Source organism: Ciona robusta, chromosome 14, assembly GCF_009617815.1.
Source record: "Ciona robusta chromosome 14, ASM961781v2".
Lineage (NCBI taxonomy): Eukaryota > Metazoa > Chordata > Ascidiacea > Phlebobranchia > Cionidae > Ciona > Ciona robusta.
This window is the reverse complement of record NC_143248.1, coordinates 3,808,209-3,825,147: the sequence shown is the minus strand read 5'-3', so window position 1 is coordinate 3,825,147 and position 16,939 is coordinate 3,808,209. Positions and strand designations below refer to the sequence as shown.

Sequence of the window (16,939 nt, the reverse complement as noted above, 5' to 3'; positions counted from 1 at the left end):
TCTGAACACAAAATACAAACAACTTGAACATGCAAATGGAATTCAGCAGTTTGCTAATTTTATTATTTATTATATATCTAACATTTGTTAGTAAATGGTCATTTAAAAATCAAAAATTATGCTTTGAAATGGGGATTCGTTTTACAGCATGCAATTGTAAATAACGCACACAAACATTTATAACAATAGAACTTAATACGAAAATAATATTTAATGCAACCATGCATTTGTTGGAATATAGAACAATCAAAACAGTACATAAGGTATGGAGGGTAAATGCGGTAAAACTGAAAACTTTATTTTTGACCCATTTTAATCACTCCGATGGGTTTTGGATGACAATTAGAAGATATTCTTTATCGGGGGCAACCATAATTTCATGTTTCTTGGATCTGAGACGTAGGAAAATCAGATCATCTTGTGGGTCAATGTCCCGAATGGTGCTACGAGATTTGAGAGTAAGTTGATGAATTAAGCCAGCATATTGGACTGTGGTTGCATTATCTATAGTTGAACGAATCGGGATTCCTTCACAGTTAACGACTATGATACCAATGACGCCTTTGTGGCTCTGGATCCTTTTAATGGTCTCTTCTACCTCAGACATTATTGTTTTAATTGTTGATTTAACTTAGCAAAAATTTCGCTGGTATAAGTGCTGGAAAAAGCATAAGATTTTGTAGTTAATGATATTCCAAAGCTATAGTATTACAGTATTTCAGTATATACACCATAATGTTGTAAACGTATCTTGTATAATAATGCAAAATTTAGACTACCGTAATGCCACCAATATAGTTAACATAACTGTTTTACTACTTCAGTACAACAGAAAGTATACGCAGAGGAGCAAAATATTTTATACATCGCCGAAATAAAACGTTTAAAACAATAATAGTAACCACATATGTGATTGCGTAGTCTTTCCTTTGTAACGGTTATTTCCCGTAGCAACTGATGGTCAGTAATAGAAACAAGAGATCAAAGATCTAATGCGTGAGCACGTTTAAAACTAATTATAATTAATCCTTTTACTGCAACGGTCGACTGAGCTCGATCAGAAAACAAACCCGAAGTAACCAACAAAGCGTGTAGTGAATTCCTTCGCTGAAGTTTTTCTTTAAGTGCGCCGCTCCTAATTAACATTCCTACGTTTCTACCGCATTTCTTAATTTGCCACGTTACTCAGTTTGCATGTGTTACTTGCCATTTGTACTGCAGTTAAGTTCGAGTGCGCGTTTAAGTTGTCTTTAACTACTTTAACTCTTTGTTTCTTTTAGGTTGCTATGAATCGTTTTAAGTTTGTTTAAACCTTATTTAATAAAGCTAATGAATCGTTTCAAAGCGGTTTTCAATTCCCATTGGTGGTTGTGGAGCAGTAGGTCGATTGCATTTATACATGTATTATAACTCATAAAGACCTATGATGTATGAGGATTAAGTAATTGGTAAAGAATATGTGTAAATACGCTTTGCACAACTCTAGTACCCTTGTTAACTTACATTAGTTAACCTTGTCTTCGCTTGAAAACGCTTGTTTTCATTTGGATAAACCGTAATTACGCATTGATTAGGTAATGTTAGAAGTTATTATTATTCATATGATGTTTAATTGTAAATAATGTGTTAATTGCGATTATTGATAATACGGTATAAGAATAGTACATTTAATCCCCACTTAAATGGTAATAGTTTGATTCAGTCGTGAATCGTTGTGTGGATTTCTTATCTCACCAACACGTGCCCTCCCAAGTTTCCAGACAGTGTTTTCGCTATGTTAAAGTACATGAGAAAAATAATCGTTAATTTATCGCTAATCATGAGCTTTTAAATCTAAAAATTAAGTCTAAAATTTATAAATATATATTATGATTTGATTTCAATCAAGAGAATAAAGATAAACGCTACAACTAGGAATTGAGATAAGTTACAATTAGGAATTGAGATAAAAAAAATCGCGTAAAAAAACAACGATCTATATGGCCACTAACGTGCTCAATAATACATTCAGGATTTATATTTTTACTTCCCGGGAAATTAAATTGATGACCATGTAACTAGTATGACCTTTTAACTTCTAACAAACTTTTATCATAACTTCTCATTAATCTCAAGGTCATTTCTCATCGTATGCTTTTGTTTGGCGCTGTGGCATGGTGATCCCCAAGTTTGCTTCTATATAGGTTTCAGATTTGATGTTCGGGGGTGTTACCGCTGTGGGTGTGTTTCCTTGCTCAAAACACTTAACGGCGATTGCTCAAACCCAGGTGCTCACAATGCATTGTTTAAATTGTCAGCCACACATTAGAAAGCAAACATTTTTTTACTTCGTGGTAACTCGTCGTAAACGGCCACGAAGTAATGGAAAAAACACCCTTGTCATAGAAAGTGTGAATGAATGAATGAATGTAACTTACTTTATCCTCGCGTGGCCGGAAAACGACAGTCGTTATAACACGGGTGTGCACCTCGCGTCAGCTTACGAGTTACCAAGTATGTTACTTTGTGGGTAATTTTTTTTGATTTTTTTTCATTTTTATATATGGCTGATAATTTGGACAACCCATTAGTGACCACTGGGTTGGAGCAATTGCCGTTAAGTGTCTTGCTCAAGGACACATACGCCCACAGTGGTAGCAGCGACGAGCCTTGAACCTATTACCTCTGGGTTAGAGGCAGGCGCGCTAACCACTATACGCCACGGCGCCGTATATTTCATTAGACCACGCAAGGATGAATAAGTTCAAAAAATTAACGATACGCACAGGATTGTGAATAAACTCGCCGAATGTCACGGACTCTTTCATTATACGCTAACCTTTATTATACTTGAATTACCCAGTGAGCCGTGGTATATGCCGTTATTTCTATATGATTTGTAACTTATAACGCGTAAAAATGTTTACTATGATCATGTACTTACCCCACATACAACTGTCAACTTTAGTAAAATTAGGTAATGTGACCACTCTTACATGTGTGCGGTTTACATTATGTGTTCACATATCTTCTTTGTTAATTCCAGTACTGGCCATTCACTGGAAGTCTTCTCACGTATTGTAGACTTTAGTTAAGGATTGACAGTGGCTACTCGCATTCATTCCAAGTTAGTTTCAAATTACATTGGCTTCCAAATAGGGGCCCAGTCAGTGGCCTCGTTTCTTTAAAACACGTAACGAAGAAGGCATTTTAAATTGCGGGTATATAGTAGTTATGCGCAAGTTTCATCTGAGATTCTTTAAACAAATAACAGGTATTGTCCAGTAAACTTTATATAACAGTTTACAGGTGACTATAAAAGTGACTGTTGGCTTAGAGACAGGTGAGTAAATATTTTCTACTTGACTTTTCTATGCATACAGGAGGTATTGCCAGATTTCCTGAGCATATGGCAATATATAGTGCGTTTTAAAATGTATAGCAAACGTCAGATACTTGTTGTCTTTTGCATTGGTTTTGCTTTTGGTGGAATGCTATCTAGTTTCACTGTGTTGCCCAACGTTAAGGTAAGTTTTATGTTTCAGTTTAAAACACGAAAACTACTAAAAGAGTTGTAAAAACACCGGGTAGTCCAACTGCTGCCGCCATCTTGTTTCCAAAATCGGGCAAAAGCGGCGACTTTCGTAATGAACGTAAAAAGTCCGTCCCACAGTTTTTTATAGTAGCGCATTTTTTTGCATATGAAAAATTTTTTATGTCTACTGATACTAAATTAACAACTAGTTGTTCAGTGACCCAGTTTAAAAGTTATAAACGCTTCAAAAATCAAATTTTAAAGTTGTAAAAAATGGTTTATTGGTGTATAGTTTTTGATAGATCAAACGGCAAGTCAAAACGTTTTTTAAAGTATTAACAATACTTCAGCTGACGTCAACTGTTTATTGGCATTAATTCCTCAATGTCTTAGATCAGTGTCTTATAACGACACAAAATAGCCTACCAAGCTTGGTGGAAAATTAGTTTGTAAGTTTCCAATGACTGTGTAGCGGTTGAGTGCGCTTCGAGCACAGATATTTAATATAATCCTTCTCCTTCCTACTTGTAACAATGTCAATCGCACACAAACCGCTTGATAAGGAAACCGCATTGTTAGGACAGTGCCGAGAAACTTTGCTCTGTGACAATACAGAGCCTTGCTGTATAATGTTGTAACTGACCAAACCAAGTTTAAACCTTCTTCTCGTGTTTAATGCTTCTTCTTGCATTTTGCTTACTCGCCATTATATATAAGCCCTCCCTGTCCTGTGACTTGAGGAACCAACTGCGCCACACCTTTACGCCCACAATTGTAAAGCGAAGTATACTTGTTTTTATTTCCAAAGGGAAGAGTGGATCTTAGCAAAAAAGAAGCAACGCATTACACTGGTCTGCTGGTCATTTTACTTCAGATGGTTTTAGTAGGATATGTAGGATTGAACGAACTTGTTAGGTTTAATTTGCGATGATTTCCTTTTGTAGAAAGTCGTGAAATAGTTTGTATTTACCTCATCAAACTTTCTTTGCGAAAAATATATATAATAACCCATATTATATGAATAGAATGTCACAAATTCAACGCTTCTAAATCTCGTTTTTGACTTTTTTGATACAGAAAACAAATAGCTCATGTTTTTTAGTTTCCAACCTTTAAATTTAATTTTTATTTCCTTTAAATTACCGAACAACATGCATTTACCTTATACCTACTGTGTTATTTTGGGCACAAATTGGCGTTCAATTTGTCTTTTACGTAACAACGAGTTGGACTACCCTGTATTTCTATGGCTCTGGTCGCTACTACCCTTTATGGGCGTTATATGTGTCTTTTGGCAAGACATTTTTTTAGCTCTAACCTAGTGGTCACTAATGGATTATCCAAACTATTGGCCACACATAAAAAATGAAAAACCAATATTCACCCACAAAGTATAACGTACTTGGTAACTCGTATATAAGCTGTCACGAGGTGTGTGAAACATAACATCTGTGTTATAACGACTGCCGTTTTCCGGCCACGCGAGGATAAAGCAAGTTACATTCCTATTTAGTTCATGAAATCTTTTGCGACACGAGGACGATGTGAAACGAAAAACTTGACAGCGTTGCCAAGAACAACTAATGTACCGGAAGCTAAGATGACAACTATGACGGATACACACGAACAAGTTCATGAAGACAAACAATTTATGCCCTTAATGGAAACAACCATTAAAGAACGCAAAGAAACGTTAACAAGAGCTTGTACAGCGTTGGACAACAACTGTAATGGAACGGGTACCTCGCATTTTGAAAGGGCATTTTATTGTAAAAAATACAAGGTAGATATTTGTTATTGAATAGAATGTTAAGTTTTTTTTTCGAGGAAATACGTCAATAGTGCAATCCATATAAAGTATATAGTACTGTGGAGAAATATAGGACACCTTTAGCGCATGATATCCAAATATCCTGACCGTGTTTCAAACAATTAACAACGATCTATGGAAGTCGTGAGAACACGGATTTATAATTCTTTCAATGTTCTTTGTTTTCTATCAAATAGGACGAAAAAAAAAACAGAATGAAAATGTGTTCCATCTTCCCCCACCCTACTATAGGCTATGGTGTTGTAGTTAAACTATGATTTCTAATCAGCTTGCAGTTTGTGATATTTACAAAAGTGGAAGTTCTACCATGCTGTTTACAATACTTAATGTGAATGATGTCAAGTGGTCGGACATGGACTTTTCTGGTTGGTTACGAGAGTCAGGGAAACTTCGTTTCAGTGCGATTTCAAACACAGAAGAAAAAACTGTTATGTGGAATAGTTATACCAAGGTACTAACAACGTTATGTGCTCTGGCCTAGATGTTTTGCAATTTTGTTGTACGTAGAGACAGGAAATGATGTGGCGCTCTAAAAATACTTGGCACTGCGAGAAAATTACTCCAACCCATCAGTGGTCACTAATATAGGTTGTCTAAACTGTCTGCCATAAACACAACAAACGAAAAACAATTACCTAGAAAGTTTCATTATATATTGTGGGCGCAAATTTTTTCTTGATGATTCACTGCGTGTCTGCAGCCACGGTCATCCTTTTTATGCGCGGTGGACTTCGGTATGAATTATATTCAGGGATAAATTTTAACCTCTAACAAACTGTTTAGACCGTTTTAACTTCGTTAAAAATGACCTTATTTTATGAACCGAAACGTTTGATATGAAAATCGTACCTTAAACGTCATGTTTGCATCAAAACGGCTGAAAACTCTTGTTTTTTGCACCTGTGTACTACACTTACTCTTCAGGTTATTCTCGTGAGGGATCCATTCGAAAGGTTCGTGTCCGGCTACGCAGACAAACTGATACCGACAGGCGGTGGACACAGCAAGCATTATCGAGACCTGTCGTTAAAGATAAACCAAGAATATCGTCACCTTAGATCGGATGTGAGCAAACGCAACGCTACCGAACCTAAACACGCAACGTTTGAAGATTTTCTTAATTATTTGCTAACAACAAAAGAAACACCAATGGACGGCCACTGGGCGGATTATGTGCAGCTTTGTGAGCCTTGTGCGCATGGTTATGACGTCATAATGAAGATGGATACACTGGAAAATGACGTACGTTACGTGACGTCACTGCTGAACCTAACTGCCGAACACAGCAAAGATTTTTTTAAAAATCAAATCGGTCGCTCTACAAAAAGCAACAAAACCATGGAATATTTTAAAACGATCACGAAAGAGTTGGCGAACAGACTCTATGAAAACAGACGGCGGGATTTCGAAATGTTTGGATATAGAAAACCAGAATGGATATGTTGATTTCATCCGTATATGAAACTAATTCAAGTAAAGGTGTTCTGACGAACTCATGTCATTTGGCTTAAATTGTCCGCCTCGAAGAAATGAGTTGTTTTGTAGCACTCAATACGTGCGGGCGTGGCGTCCTGTCCTATATATAAATAGATTGAACCAGGATATTTGCTCAATAAGTTTGGGTATGATGGCGTACTGTCCATAACATACATGCCCACGAGTTTTACCAAATTTTGATTGATGTTTATCCAACGTTGTGCGACAGTTTGTTTGATATTGAATTATGTAATAATTTAGGTTACAGTCTTATACAATAAGCATTGTAGCATGTGTAGTTAATAGTGTGAATATTTTGTGACCTGTTTTTAATACCGCGACAAAACAGGACTATTCCTGTTTGTGCAGAAAGAAAATGCATGATTTAGATTAGAATAATGGCTTATTGGACTGGTACTTCACTATAATGTATTGCTATTGTAGCATGATGTCTAAGCCAAAGTAAATCAATTTGGTTTGAGGTCTATAAATATAGGGTGGGTGAAATGGAACACCTTTTCTTTCTATTTTCTCGTCCGATTTGGTAGTAAACAAAGAACATTCAAAGTTATAAAACCGTATCCTAACGGCTCTCATAGACCGTTGTTAATTGTTTAAAACAAACCAGGATAAGGAAATTTAGATGTTACGCGCTAAAGCTGTCCCATCTTCCCCCCACGGTAATATACTACAAATGCGTCAGCTCATCACGTTCAATGAAAGATTTGTAATCTTATACTTCCGAGAATGACTAACAGGACGATAAAACCAGGATGCAGACTCCGTTGATGCAGTCGTGGTATTATCATATACTTAGAAATTAAGCACAAGGCGCATATAGCGTGTAAACAAAGCCTTCTTGTATGATCTTGTGATCATTCGTATAGTGGGAATGTGCAAAAGTAAAATGTTCTATTATGTCAGTAGTGTTTGCTTTCTATAGTCAGCGGAAATTCGAAGAAATTTTCCTGAGGTTACTATATGAATAAACAACTACATGATGGTTAATGTGTAGCTAAAAGAAAAAAGTTGTTTGGAATTTATGTTTGTCAGTTGAGTATTTCGTCACACTTGAATCTGAGTGATATTTCGTTACGAGAATGGTCCAACGTCTTAAGCACTATAGATGAGGCCCAGATTTATGGAATTTAGTTACAATTTATGTTTGTTATGAGATGTTATATTTTAAAACTGTGTTTAGTTGCCCGCAGCCAACCTGTTTTGATAAATTGTTTTGTGTGCCATTTCGTCGTTATAACAGGGTCAAGCAAAATATATGAGGCTATTATAGTAATTTTCTTATACCCTTTTTCAATGGTAAAAAGTTAATGCGAATAACGATCCGCATTAACTCGTCATATGATAACTCGCTAACCGCGTTATTTTGCATGTCATTTGTTTATGCGCGTATCAACATTGAGTTAGCTTACTTAAGCGCAATATTGTTAAACCTAGTTTATAAAATAAGTTTTATTACTTTATGGTGCTATTACCAACTTAAAACTGTAAAAATAATACCCGAAAAAGATTAAGCTCTTAAAAGTGAAACTGTAATTCCACCAAACTTTTCATTACTCGCATAATGCGAGTAACAACCAGCAACCTTCTACAGCAGATAACACGCCTATGACGTTATGCGTGTTAACTTTGTTTTTGCGAGCAAATATGCGACTACTTACGCGCATAAAAGTGACCATGCAAAAAGGGTATTATATATAGTGTTACGTATATCCAACTTTATTTAAAATGTCTTTGAACTTTTTGTTCTTCGTCAATAGCTTTTGCAATCACGTTTTTAAGCGAAGACAAGGTTTACTAGTTTGAAAGGTTTACAATTCAACACATAGCCTAGGCTATATGTTGATTCTTATTCAGGATATTACTGATGTAACTAAATGCGGAAAGTTTGGACGCAGTTATCGACTTTTAAAATACCACGAATCCACACACAACAGCCATTTGCCAAAATCAAAACATTATTTTCATCCTAACAAAACATTTATGTTTTAAAGTTTTCCCAAATTAAATTAATCGACATACGTGTAATGATGTCAACTGTGACCAAATAAAGTTGGTATATAAATGTCTCAAGTGTGTAGGGTAAGATGGTTACTGTCAATAAACAATATCCCGTATTTCCTAATTATGTTTTTCACAATTAACAGCAATCTTTTAAAACTAAAAGATACGCAAATATAAGTATTTTGCTAGGGCCAAATTTGACGAGAAAAGAAAACGAAAAACCTGTACCATTTCAGCCTAGTCTACTATTTTTTTTGACCAAGGTGATCCTAGAATACAGATATTTTAGCGGCCATTTTCGATACCTTCTACTGGTGCCACCAACCTAAAATTTGGACACTGTACTAACTAGACCCCAGCGGTACCGAATCTAAAATAAAAAATAAAAATTTCGAAAAAATATTAATTATGAATATTAATATTCGTCATAAAAACATATTTATAGAATTTTCTCCCGTTCCAGCTTTGAATATGTTATAGCGCTACGTAATAGCTACAAAATGAAACATTATTTTCTTTAAAAAAGTGCGGGGATGGATGTTAAATATAAAAAAGTATGATCATAACTCGAATCATATAAATATTATATTTTCGATTTTTTTTGCGAAAATATAACTCACGCATACATCTATGTAGGTCACTAGCATGTTATCCCCATCGAAAAAAAAATTAATTTCTATTTTTTTTTATAACTGAATATTAATATTCGTCATAAAAACATATTTATAGAATTTTCTCCCGATCCAGCTTCGAATATGTTATAGCGCTACGTAATACCTAAAAAATGAAACATCATTTTCTTCAAAAAAGTGCGGGGAAGGGTTCAGAATACAAACAAGTATGAGGGTCATAACCCGAATCATACAAGTATTGAATTTTAAAATATTTCGGCAAAAATATAACTTACGCATGCATCCATGTAGGTCACTCACATGTTATCCCCATCAAAAAAAAAATTAATTTCAACTTTTTTTATAACTGAATATTAATATTCGTCATAAAAACATATTTATAGAATTTTCTCCCGATCCAGCTTCGAATATGTTATAGCGCTACGTAATACCTAAAAAATGAAACATCATTTTTTTCAAAAAAGTGCGGGGAAGGGTTCAGAATACAAACAAGTATGGTCATAACTTGAATCATATAAATATTAAATTTTCGATTTTTTTTGCGAAAATATAACTTACGCATACATCTATGTAGGTCACTAGCATGTTATCCCCATCGAAAAAAAAATTAATTTTAATTTTTTTTTATAACTGAATATTAATATTCGTCATAAAAACATATTTATAGAATTTTCTCCCGATCCAGCTTTGAATATGTTATAGCGCTACGTAATACCTAAAAAATGAAACATAATTTTCTTCAAAAAAGTGCGGGGATGGATGTTAAATATTGCGGAGAGTATTAATTACTCGAATTTCGTGTTTATATTTTTTTTTTGCACGAACGCAAAAATAGTACATATTAATCCACATAAATGTTTTTATAACAAAATTAGAGTAAAGTGTTTGGATTACAACTGCACAAAACTCCTCTCCTGGTGGACCTTACCAACAGCGTTAAAACTCTTTAAATGCCAAAGATGAACACATTCGCCAATTTAAATAACGGAGGTGCAAAGATTATCATAATATGGGCGAAAGCGACCTTGCACCTCTACTTCAGGCGTTTCTAAAACAAACAGGTTTATCTTCCTTTCCTTTAGACATTCATTATTGTCTGCGATAATTCGATCGAGCCTATCAATAAAAGGCGCTAATCTTAGAGGCTTCAAGAACAAACAATCCTTTGTATTAATTGAAACAAATAAATTAAAATTCTTGGTATATTTCCAGGTACGTAAGTACGGACAGGATAACCGTAAATAACCCAAAATACGAGTAATTAATACTCTCCGCAATATTTAACATCCGTCCCCGCACTTTTTTGAAGAAAATGATGTTTCATTTTTTAGGTATTACGTAGCGCTATAACATATTCGAAGCTGGATCGGGAGAAAATTCCATAAATATGTTTTTATGACGAATATTAATATTCAGTTATAAAAAAAAATTAAAATTAATTTTTTTTTCGACCGGGATAACATGTGAGTGACCTACATGGATGCATGCGTAAGTTATATTTTCGCCGAAATATTTTAAAATTTAATACTTGTATGATTCGGGTTATGACCCTCATACTTGTTTGTATTCTGAACCCTTCCCCGCACTTTTTTGAAGAAAATGATGTTTCATTTTTTAGGTATTACGTAGCGCTATAACATATTCAAAGCTGGATCGGGAGAAAATTCCATAAATATGTTTTTATGACGAATATTAATATTCAGTTATAAAAAAAAATAGAAATTAATTTTTTTTTCGATGGGGATAACATGCTAGTGACCTACATAGATGTATGCGTAAGTTATATTTTCGCGAAAAAAATCGAAAATTTAATATTTATATGATTCAAGTTATGACCATACTTGTTTGTATTCTGAACCCTTCCCCGCACTTTTTTTGAAAAAAATGATGTTTCATTTCTTAGGTATTACGTAGCGCTATAACATATTCAAAGCTGGAACGGGAGAAAATTCTATAAATATGTTTTTATGACGAATATTAATATTCAGTTATAAAAAAAAATTAAAATTAATTTTTTTTTCGATGGGGATAACATGTGAGTGACCTACATGGATGCATGCGTAAGTTATATTTTCGCCGAAATATTTTAAAATTTAATACTTGTATGATTCGGGTTATGACCCTCATACTTGTTTGTATTCTGAACCCTTCCCCGCACTTTTTTGAAGAAAATGATGTTTCATTTTTTAGGTATTACGTAGCGCTATAACATATTCGAAGCTGGATCGGGAGAAAATTCCATAAATATGTTTTTATGACGAATATTAATATTCAGTTATAAAAAAAAAATAGAAATTAATTTTTTTTTCGATGGGGATAACATGCTAGTGACCTACATAGATGTATGCGTAAGTTATATTTTCGCGAAAAAAATCGAAAATTTAATATTTATATGATTCAAGTTATGACCATACTTGTTTGTATTCTGAACCCTTCCCCGCACTTTTTTGAAAAAAATGATGTTTCATTTCTTAGGTATTACGTAGCGCTATAACATATTCAAAGCTGGAACGGGAGAAAATTCTATAAATATGTTTTTATGACGAATATTAATATTCATAATTAATATTTTTTTGAAATTTTTATTTTTTATTTTAGATTCGGTACCGCTGGGGTCTAGTTAGTACAGTGTCCAAATTTTAGGTTGGTGGCACCAGTAGAAGGTATCGAAAATGGCCGCTAAAATATCTGTATTCTAGGATCACCTTGGTTTTTTTTTGCACTATATACAGTACAAGTTTTCGCATGTACTCTATTTATAAAGGCACAGTTGACTGGCCATTCATTAGATTTCTGTTGTTGTATACACGTTGGTCGATGGGCTGTTGGCACCCACACTCGCGTCAGGTTACGTTTTAAGAAAAATTTAAGTTCCTTTATCAAACGGTAATTTGATTCAATTTACTAGCCTGTGATGTCCAGTCGTCCCCCCAAAAGACTTCTCTTAAAATTCGCCAGGGTAACACAGCATGGCTAAAAGTACTTAAGGTATATAAGACTGCTTAATGAATCTTATATGCATGAGAAGAAAAGACCGATTTTAAATAAAGACTATGCTGTAAACTATAGTTTGTATATTAATATTGGAGTTTAAAAATGCAAAGCAAACTACAGATATTAATTTTATTTTACATTTAGTTGGTTTATACGTTTTATAGCATCAAAATTAATATCGTTAAAATATATTATACTAAGAAATATTTCACGAGGACCAAGAATATACATAGAGAGACTGTTTGTCTTGTGAGAAGGGTGAATGGGATTATGTTCTCGTTGCAAGCCTTGTTTTAGTAACTGTTGAACGTATTTCGAACGCAAATTGTATAAATTATTGGATTATAAACCAACTTAGAAGATTCATTGTAGCTTGTATTGAATTTGCAATTGATGGATTAGTTTCCAGTTATACGATATATTTGTAGTTTTATTAAGTACTTTGTTTTATTACCAATTCAACAGAGACAGTTGTTTTATGAGTTTTATAAAGCTAAATGGTTTAAACATTGTTTAGTCGAAGGAAAATGCTTGCAAAATAGATTGAACACTATATATTCTGTTCCAGTAAGACTTTGCATAAAACATATTTGTAGTATACTGTTCACTTTTAAGACTGGTCAACCGAAACAAAACACTTTTCAAAACCTGGACCTAAACATCAAGACAATGAACTATACGCTGCTTTTATTCTCATAGCATTATGGCATCGTATGTGTTTTTTATATACTTTTGGTTATAGAAAGAAATGTGCGCATTTTGCACGTTATTAAAATGTAAATATAAGTATTTTGCTACTGCCAAATTTGACGAGAAAAGATAACGAAAACATTTTAGCCTAGTGTACTATTTTTTGCACTGTATATACAGTATACGTTTTCGCTTGTATCCTCTGTTTATTAAGGCACTTTTGACTGGCCATTCATTAGTTGTATGTTATTGTACACGTTATAGTCAATGGGCCGTGGGCATCCACACTCGCGTCAGGATACTCTTAAAGAAAAAAGTTAAGTTCCTTTTTCAAACGGTAATTTGATTAAGGTTACTAACCCGTGTCCAACCGTACCCAAAAGAATTCTCTTAAAATTCGCCAGGGTAACACAGCATGACTAAAAGTACTTAAGGTGTATAAGACTGCTTAATGAATCTTATATGCATAAGAAGAATAGACCGATTTTAAATGAAGACTATATGCTGTATAATTTGTATATACAATGCAGTATAAAAATGCAAAGCAAACTATGGATATTAATTTTATTTTACATTCAGTAGATTTAGACGTTTTATAGCATTAAAATTAGGATCGTAAAAATGTGCTATAAAATATGTTTCCAGTTATACGATATAGTCGTAGTTTTATTAAGTACTTTGTTTTATTACCAATTCAACAGAGACAGTTGTTTTATGAGTTTTATAAAGCTAAATGGTTTAAACATTGTTTAGTCGAAGGAAAATGCTTGCAAAATAGATTGAACACTATATATTCTGTTCCAGTAAGACTTCGCATAAAACATATTTGTAGTATACTGTTCACTTTTAAGACTGGTCAATAAAAGTTGCCCACTTTTGAGACTGGTCAACCGAAACAAAACACCTTTGAAAACCTGGACCTAAACATCAAGACAATGAACTATACGCTGCTACGGTTTAAGAAAAATATTTTGATGTTTTTTTTCTTTTTTTAACAAAAATAAGGGCTGTTCAAAAAGTCGCAAAATCCGTTTTTTCTCCTCGCATTATTAACATAACAGAATTGTTATTTATCTCTTCGGGTACAGTAGTGAAGATCAGGTTAACCAAACTAGAAAGAAATAAGAATTATACAAGCTTTATTTATTATTTCCTGTATTATACGTCCACAGTTTCAATAGTTTGCAGAAACGTTTAAAAATGAGTTTCAAACAAAAGAGCATGTTCATGTTTTGTTTCGGTTTCATGGTGGGCGCATTCGCGTCTTATTTTCCTTGCTTATCACAAGTTTTGGTAAGTTTGCATTTCATTTTAAACTTAAAATTAATAGTTATAAGCTAAAGCTTAGATTTTACAAATCTTAAGTTTACTCAAATTTATTTATTATTCATATTTTAAAACGTCATGGGTTTCATAAATTATTTAAATAGTTTCTTAAACGAGCAAACCTAAGAGACACAACTCCTCTTACAACCGTTGCCATGACTGAGCCACCACAAGTACAGGACTCACAAGTACAAGAGTCGCAAGAATTTATGTCTCTGATGAAATCCATACAAAAAGAACGTAAAGAAACATTACAAAGAGCTTGCACAAACCTAGAGAAAAACTGCAAGGGCACGGGGACCACACATTTTCAAAGGGCTTTCTTTTCGAAACGATATCAGGTGAGCATAACCTGTTTCATCTCCTCGAATACAATAACCAAGTTCAGACCTATAATAAAAGAGCAAAGAGAGAGCAGCCAAACAATATTTGTTAAGAAATAAACACGGCATTGGTAAATGGTGTCAAATAAAAAGGTGGCTGCTAAACCCAAAGACGGATCTGTAAATATGAAAACGACACTTGATCAGAGCAATAGTTTTGCCAAGGGTATTTACATACTTTAACACTGCTATTACAACTTAGTGCATTTTCACATGTCATTTTCTGACAAAAAGCTGGCTCATTTTTAATCACTTTACTTCATAGCTTGCAGCATGCGACATATATAAGAGTGGGAGTACAACAATGATGCATTCTATATTAAAAATGAATGGTGTGGCTTGGGAAAGTTTAAACTTCCGAGGGATGATGGACGCATCGGCGAAAATTCGTTTTAGCTCAATAACTGACAATGAGGAAAAAACTGCAATGTGGAATGCCTATACTAAGGTTTGATACGAAAATTACAAGTCACAATATAACATCTTAAAGATTTGATCGACTGTATATAAACAAGTTTTTTTCTGTGTCTTATCATATAGTAGGGTGGGGGGAGATGGGACACCTTTAGCACTGAATATCCAAATATCCTGATCGTGTTTTAAACAATTAACAACAGTCTATAGGAGTCGTGAGGATACGTTTTTTTATAATTCTTTGACTGTTTTTCGTTTACTACCAAATGGGACAAGAAAATAGAATAAAAAGGTGTCACATCTTCCACCACCCTACTACATATAGGCTGCATTTCAATTGTAACAAGAGAATTTAAAACAAGCGGAAACCTAAAAAGAAATGCCGAAATTATGTTACTTCTGCTTTCGGGCATAAAGTAATATAGACTTTTTTTACCTCCTTCGGTTTAAAACGTTTCCTAAGTTTAATTAATGTTTGAATCACAGATCATTCTTGTACGACATCCATTTGAAAGATTTGTGTCAGGATATACGAACAAGCTTATTCCGTCGGGAGTTGGGTTTGGGGGTTACTACAAGGAACTATCACCTCAACTGAATAAAGAATATCGTCACCTTAGATCGGATGTGAGCAAACGCAACGCTACCGAACCTAAACACGCAACGTTTGAAGATTTTCTTAATTATTTGCTAACAACAAAAGAAAGACCAATGGACGGCCACTGGGCGGATTATGTGCAGCTTTGTGAGCCTTGTGCGCATGGTTATGACGTCATAATGAAGATGGACACACTGGAAAATGACGTACGTTACGTGACGTCACTGCTGAACCTAACTGCCGAACACAGCAAAGATTTTTTTAAAAATCAAATCGGTCGTTCTACAAAAAGCAACAAAACCATGGAATATTTTGAAACGATCCCGAAAGAGTTGGCGAACAGACTCTATGAAAACAGACGGCGGGATTTCGAAATGTTTGGATATAGAAAACCAGAATGGATATGTTGATTCCATCTGACCGTAAAAAAAAACAAATTAAACGTAAGCCTGTAACTGGTATAACCAATCTATCGAGTAGCTCATATATGCTTTATATTTGTAGGTCTTTGTAAAGGTATTAGTAATGAAATTAGGTTTAAAATAGTTTTGTATGTTTTGTATTTTATAATGTGATGAATTACCGGTTATTTTTAATGAGTGGTTTTTCTTGTATCAATATTACGTAGCGAGGTTAGCATGCTGTATCATTACTCAGCCTAGTGGACTAAATTGTCATATAGTTAGCAAGTATAGGCGCGTCAGTTCCTAATTTACAATGAGAATTTCGTAACGATCTTCCGCCAAATTGCATCAAAAACAGGTTACGTGCACGCAGATTGTAGGGGCAATGTTGGTGTAATGTAATTAGCAAGCAAGCAAAGGGTAATTATCGTGTAAATAAGCTATACCTTGCACAGCCACTATTGGCTGTGAGAATATGCAAAATAGAGTCAGCGTCTAAAATCATAGATACCTTACATGGATAGTCATCTCTTTAATTGTTTTAATATGACGTCATATTTTTGTTTCGGTTCAGTGACTCTGTTTGTTTGTGAACACAAATTTGAACCTTTGTAAGGTATCTATGCTAAAATGCTTCGGCGTTAATGCTGCAACA

The 16,939-nt window shown here is 34.2% G+C and overlaps 2 protein-coding genes and 1 pseudogene across 5 annotated transcripts; 2 read left to right on the top strand and 1 right to left on the bottom strand.

Annotated features, from left to right (window-relative positions):
- Nucleotides 1-902, bottom strand: LOC149725086 (dynein light chain roadblock-type 2 pseudogene; annotated as a pseudogene). Its single transcript, XR_016386509.1, has one exon. The product of XR_016386509.1 is annotated as a dynein light chain roadblock-type 2 pseudogene (transcript).
- A 2,027-nt stretch (nt 903-2,929) lies between these two features.
- On the top strand, nt 2,930-7,389 carry LOC149725085 (carbohydrate sulfotransferase 10-like). 3 transcript variants are annotated; one of them, XM_089892671.1, is made up of 4 exons: nt 2,930-3,322; nt 5,028-5,297; nt 5,614-5,796; nt 6,270-7,389. In XM_089892671.1, the coding sequence occupies exons 2-4, from the start codon at nt 5,031-5,033 to the stop codon at nt 6,789-6,791; spliced, it is 972 nt and encodes a 323-aa protein (XP_089748797.1). In that variant the 5' UTR covers nt 2,930-3,322; nt 5,028-5,030; the 3' UTR covers nt 6,792-7,389. The 3 variants fall into 3 exon arrangements, with proteins under 3 accessions (XP_089748797.1, XP_089748795.1, XP_089748796.1); XM_089892669.1 differs by lacking the exon at nt 2,930-3,322 and adding an exon at nt 3,329-3,506; XM_089892670.1 differs by lacking the exon at nt 2,930-3,322 and adding an exon at nt 3,550-4,365.
- A 3,514-nt stretch (nt 7,390-10,903) lies between these two features.
- Nucleotides 10,904-16,479, top strand: LOC149725084 (carbohydrate sulfotransferase 10-like). The gene is made up of 5 exons (XM_089892673.1): nt 10,904-11,535; nt 12,074-14,452; nt 14,590-14,826; nt 15,134-15,316; nt 15,769-16,479. Exons 2-5 carry the CDS (start codon nt 14,360-14,362, stop codon nt 16,288-16,290), a joined length of 1,035 nt encoding a protein of 344 aa, XP_089748799.1. The 5' UTR covers nt 10,904-11,535; nt 12,074-14,359; the 3' UTR covers nt 16,291-16,479.
- Nucleotides 16,480-16,939: the final 460 nt, after the last annotated feature.

What these genes read in the sequence shown, in the direction of transcription:
- LOC149725084 (XM_089892673.1), top strand. Translation starts at nt 14,360, where the DNA reads ATGAGTTTCAAACAAAAGAGCATGTTCATGTTTTGTTTCGGTTTCATG. An exon ending in TCTTTTCGAAACGATATCAG is followed by an intron (nt 14,827 to 15,133) that starts GTGAGCATAACC and finishes TTTACTTCATAG; the next exon opens with CTTGCAGCATGCGACATATA. An exon ending in TGTGGAATGCCTATACTAAG is followed by an intron (nt 15,317 to 15,768) that starts GTTTGATACGAA and finishes TTTGAATCACAG; the next exon opens with ATCATTCTTGTACGACATCC.
- LOC149725085 (XM_089892669.1), top strand. Translation starts at nt 3,414, where the DNA reads ATGTATAGCAAACGTCAGATACTTGTTGTCTTTTGCATTGGTTTTGCT. An exon ending in CTGTGTTGCCCAACGTTAAG is followed by an intron (nt 3,507 to 5,027) that starts GTAAGTTTTATG and finishes ATTCCTATTTAG; the next exon opens with TTCATGAAATCTTTTGCGAC. An exon ending in TTTATTGTAAAAAATACAAG is followed by an intron (nt 5,298 to 5,613) that starts GTAGATATTTGT and finishes ATTTCTAATCAG; the next exon opens with CTTGCAGTTTGTGATATTTA.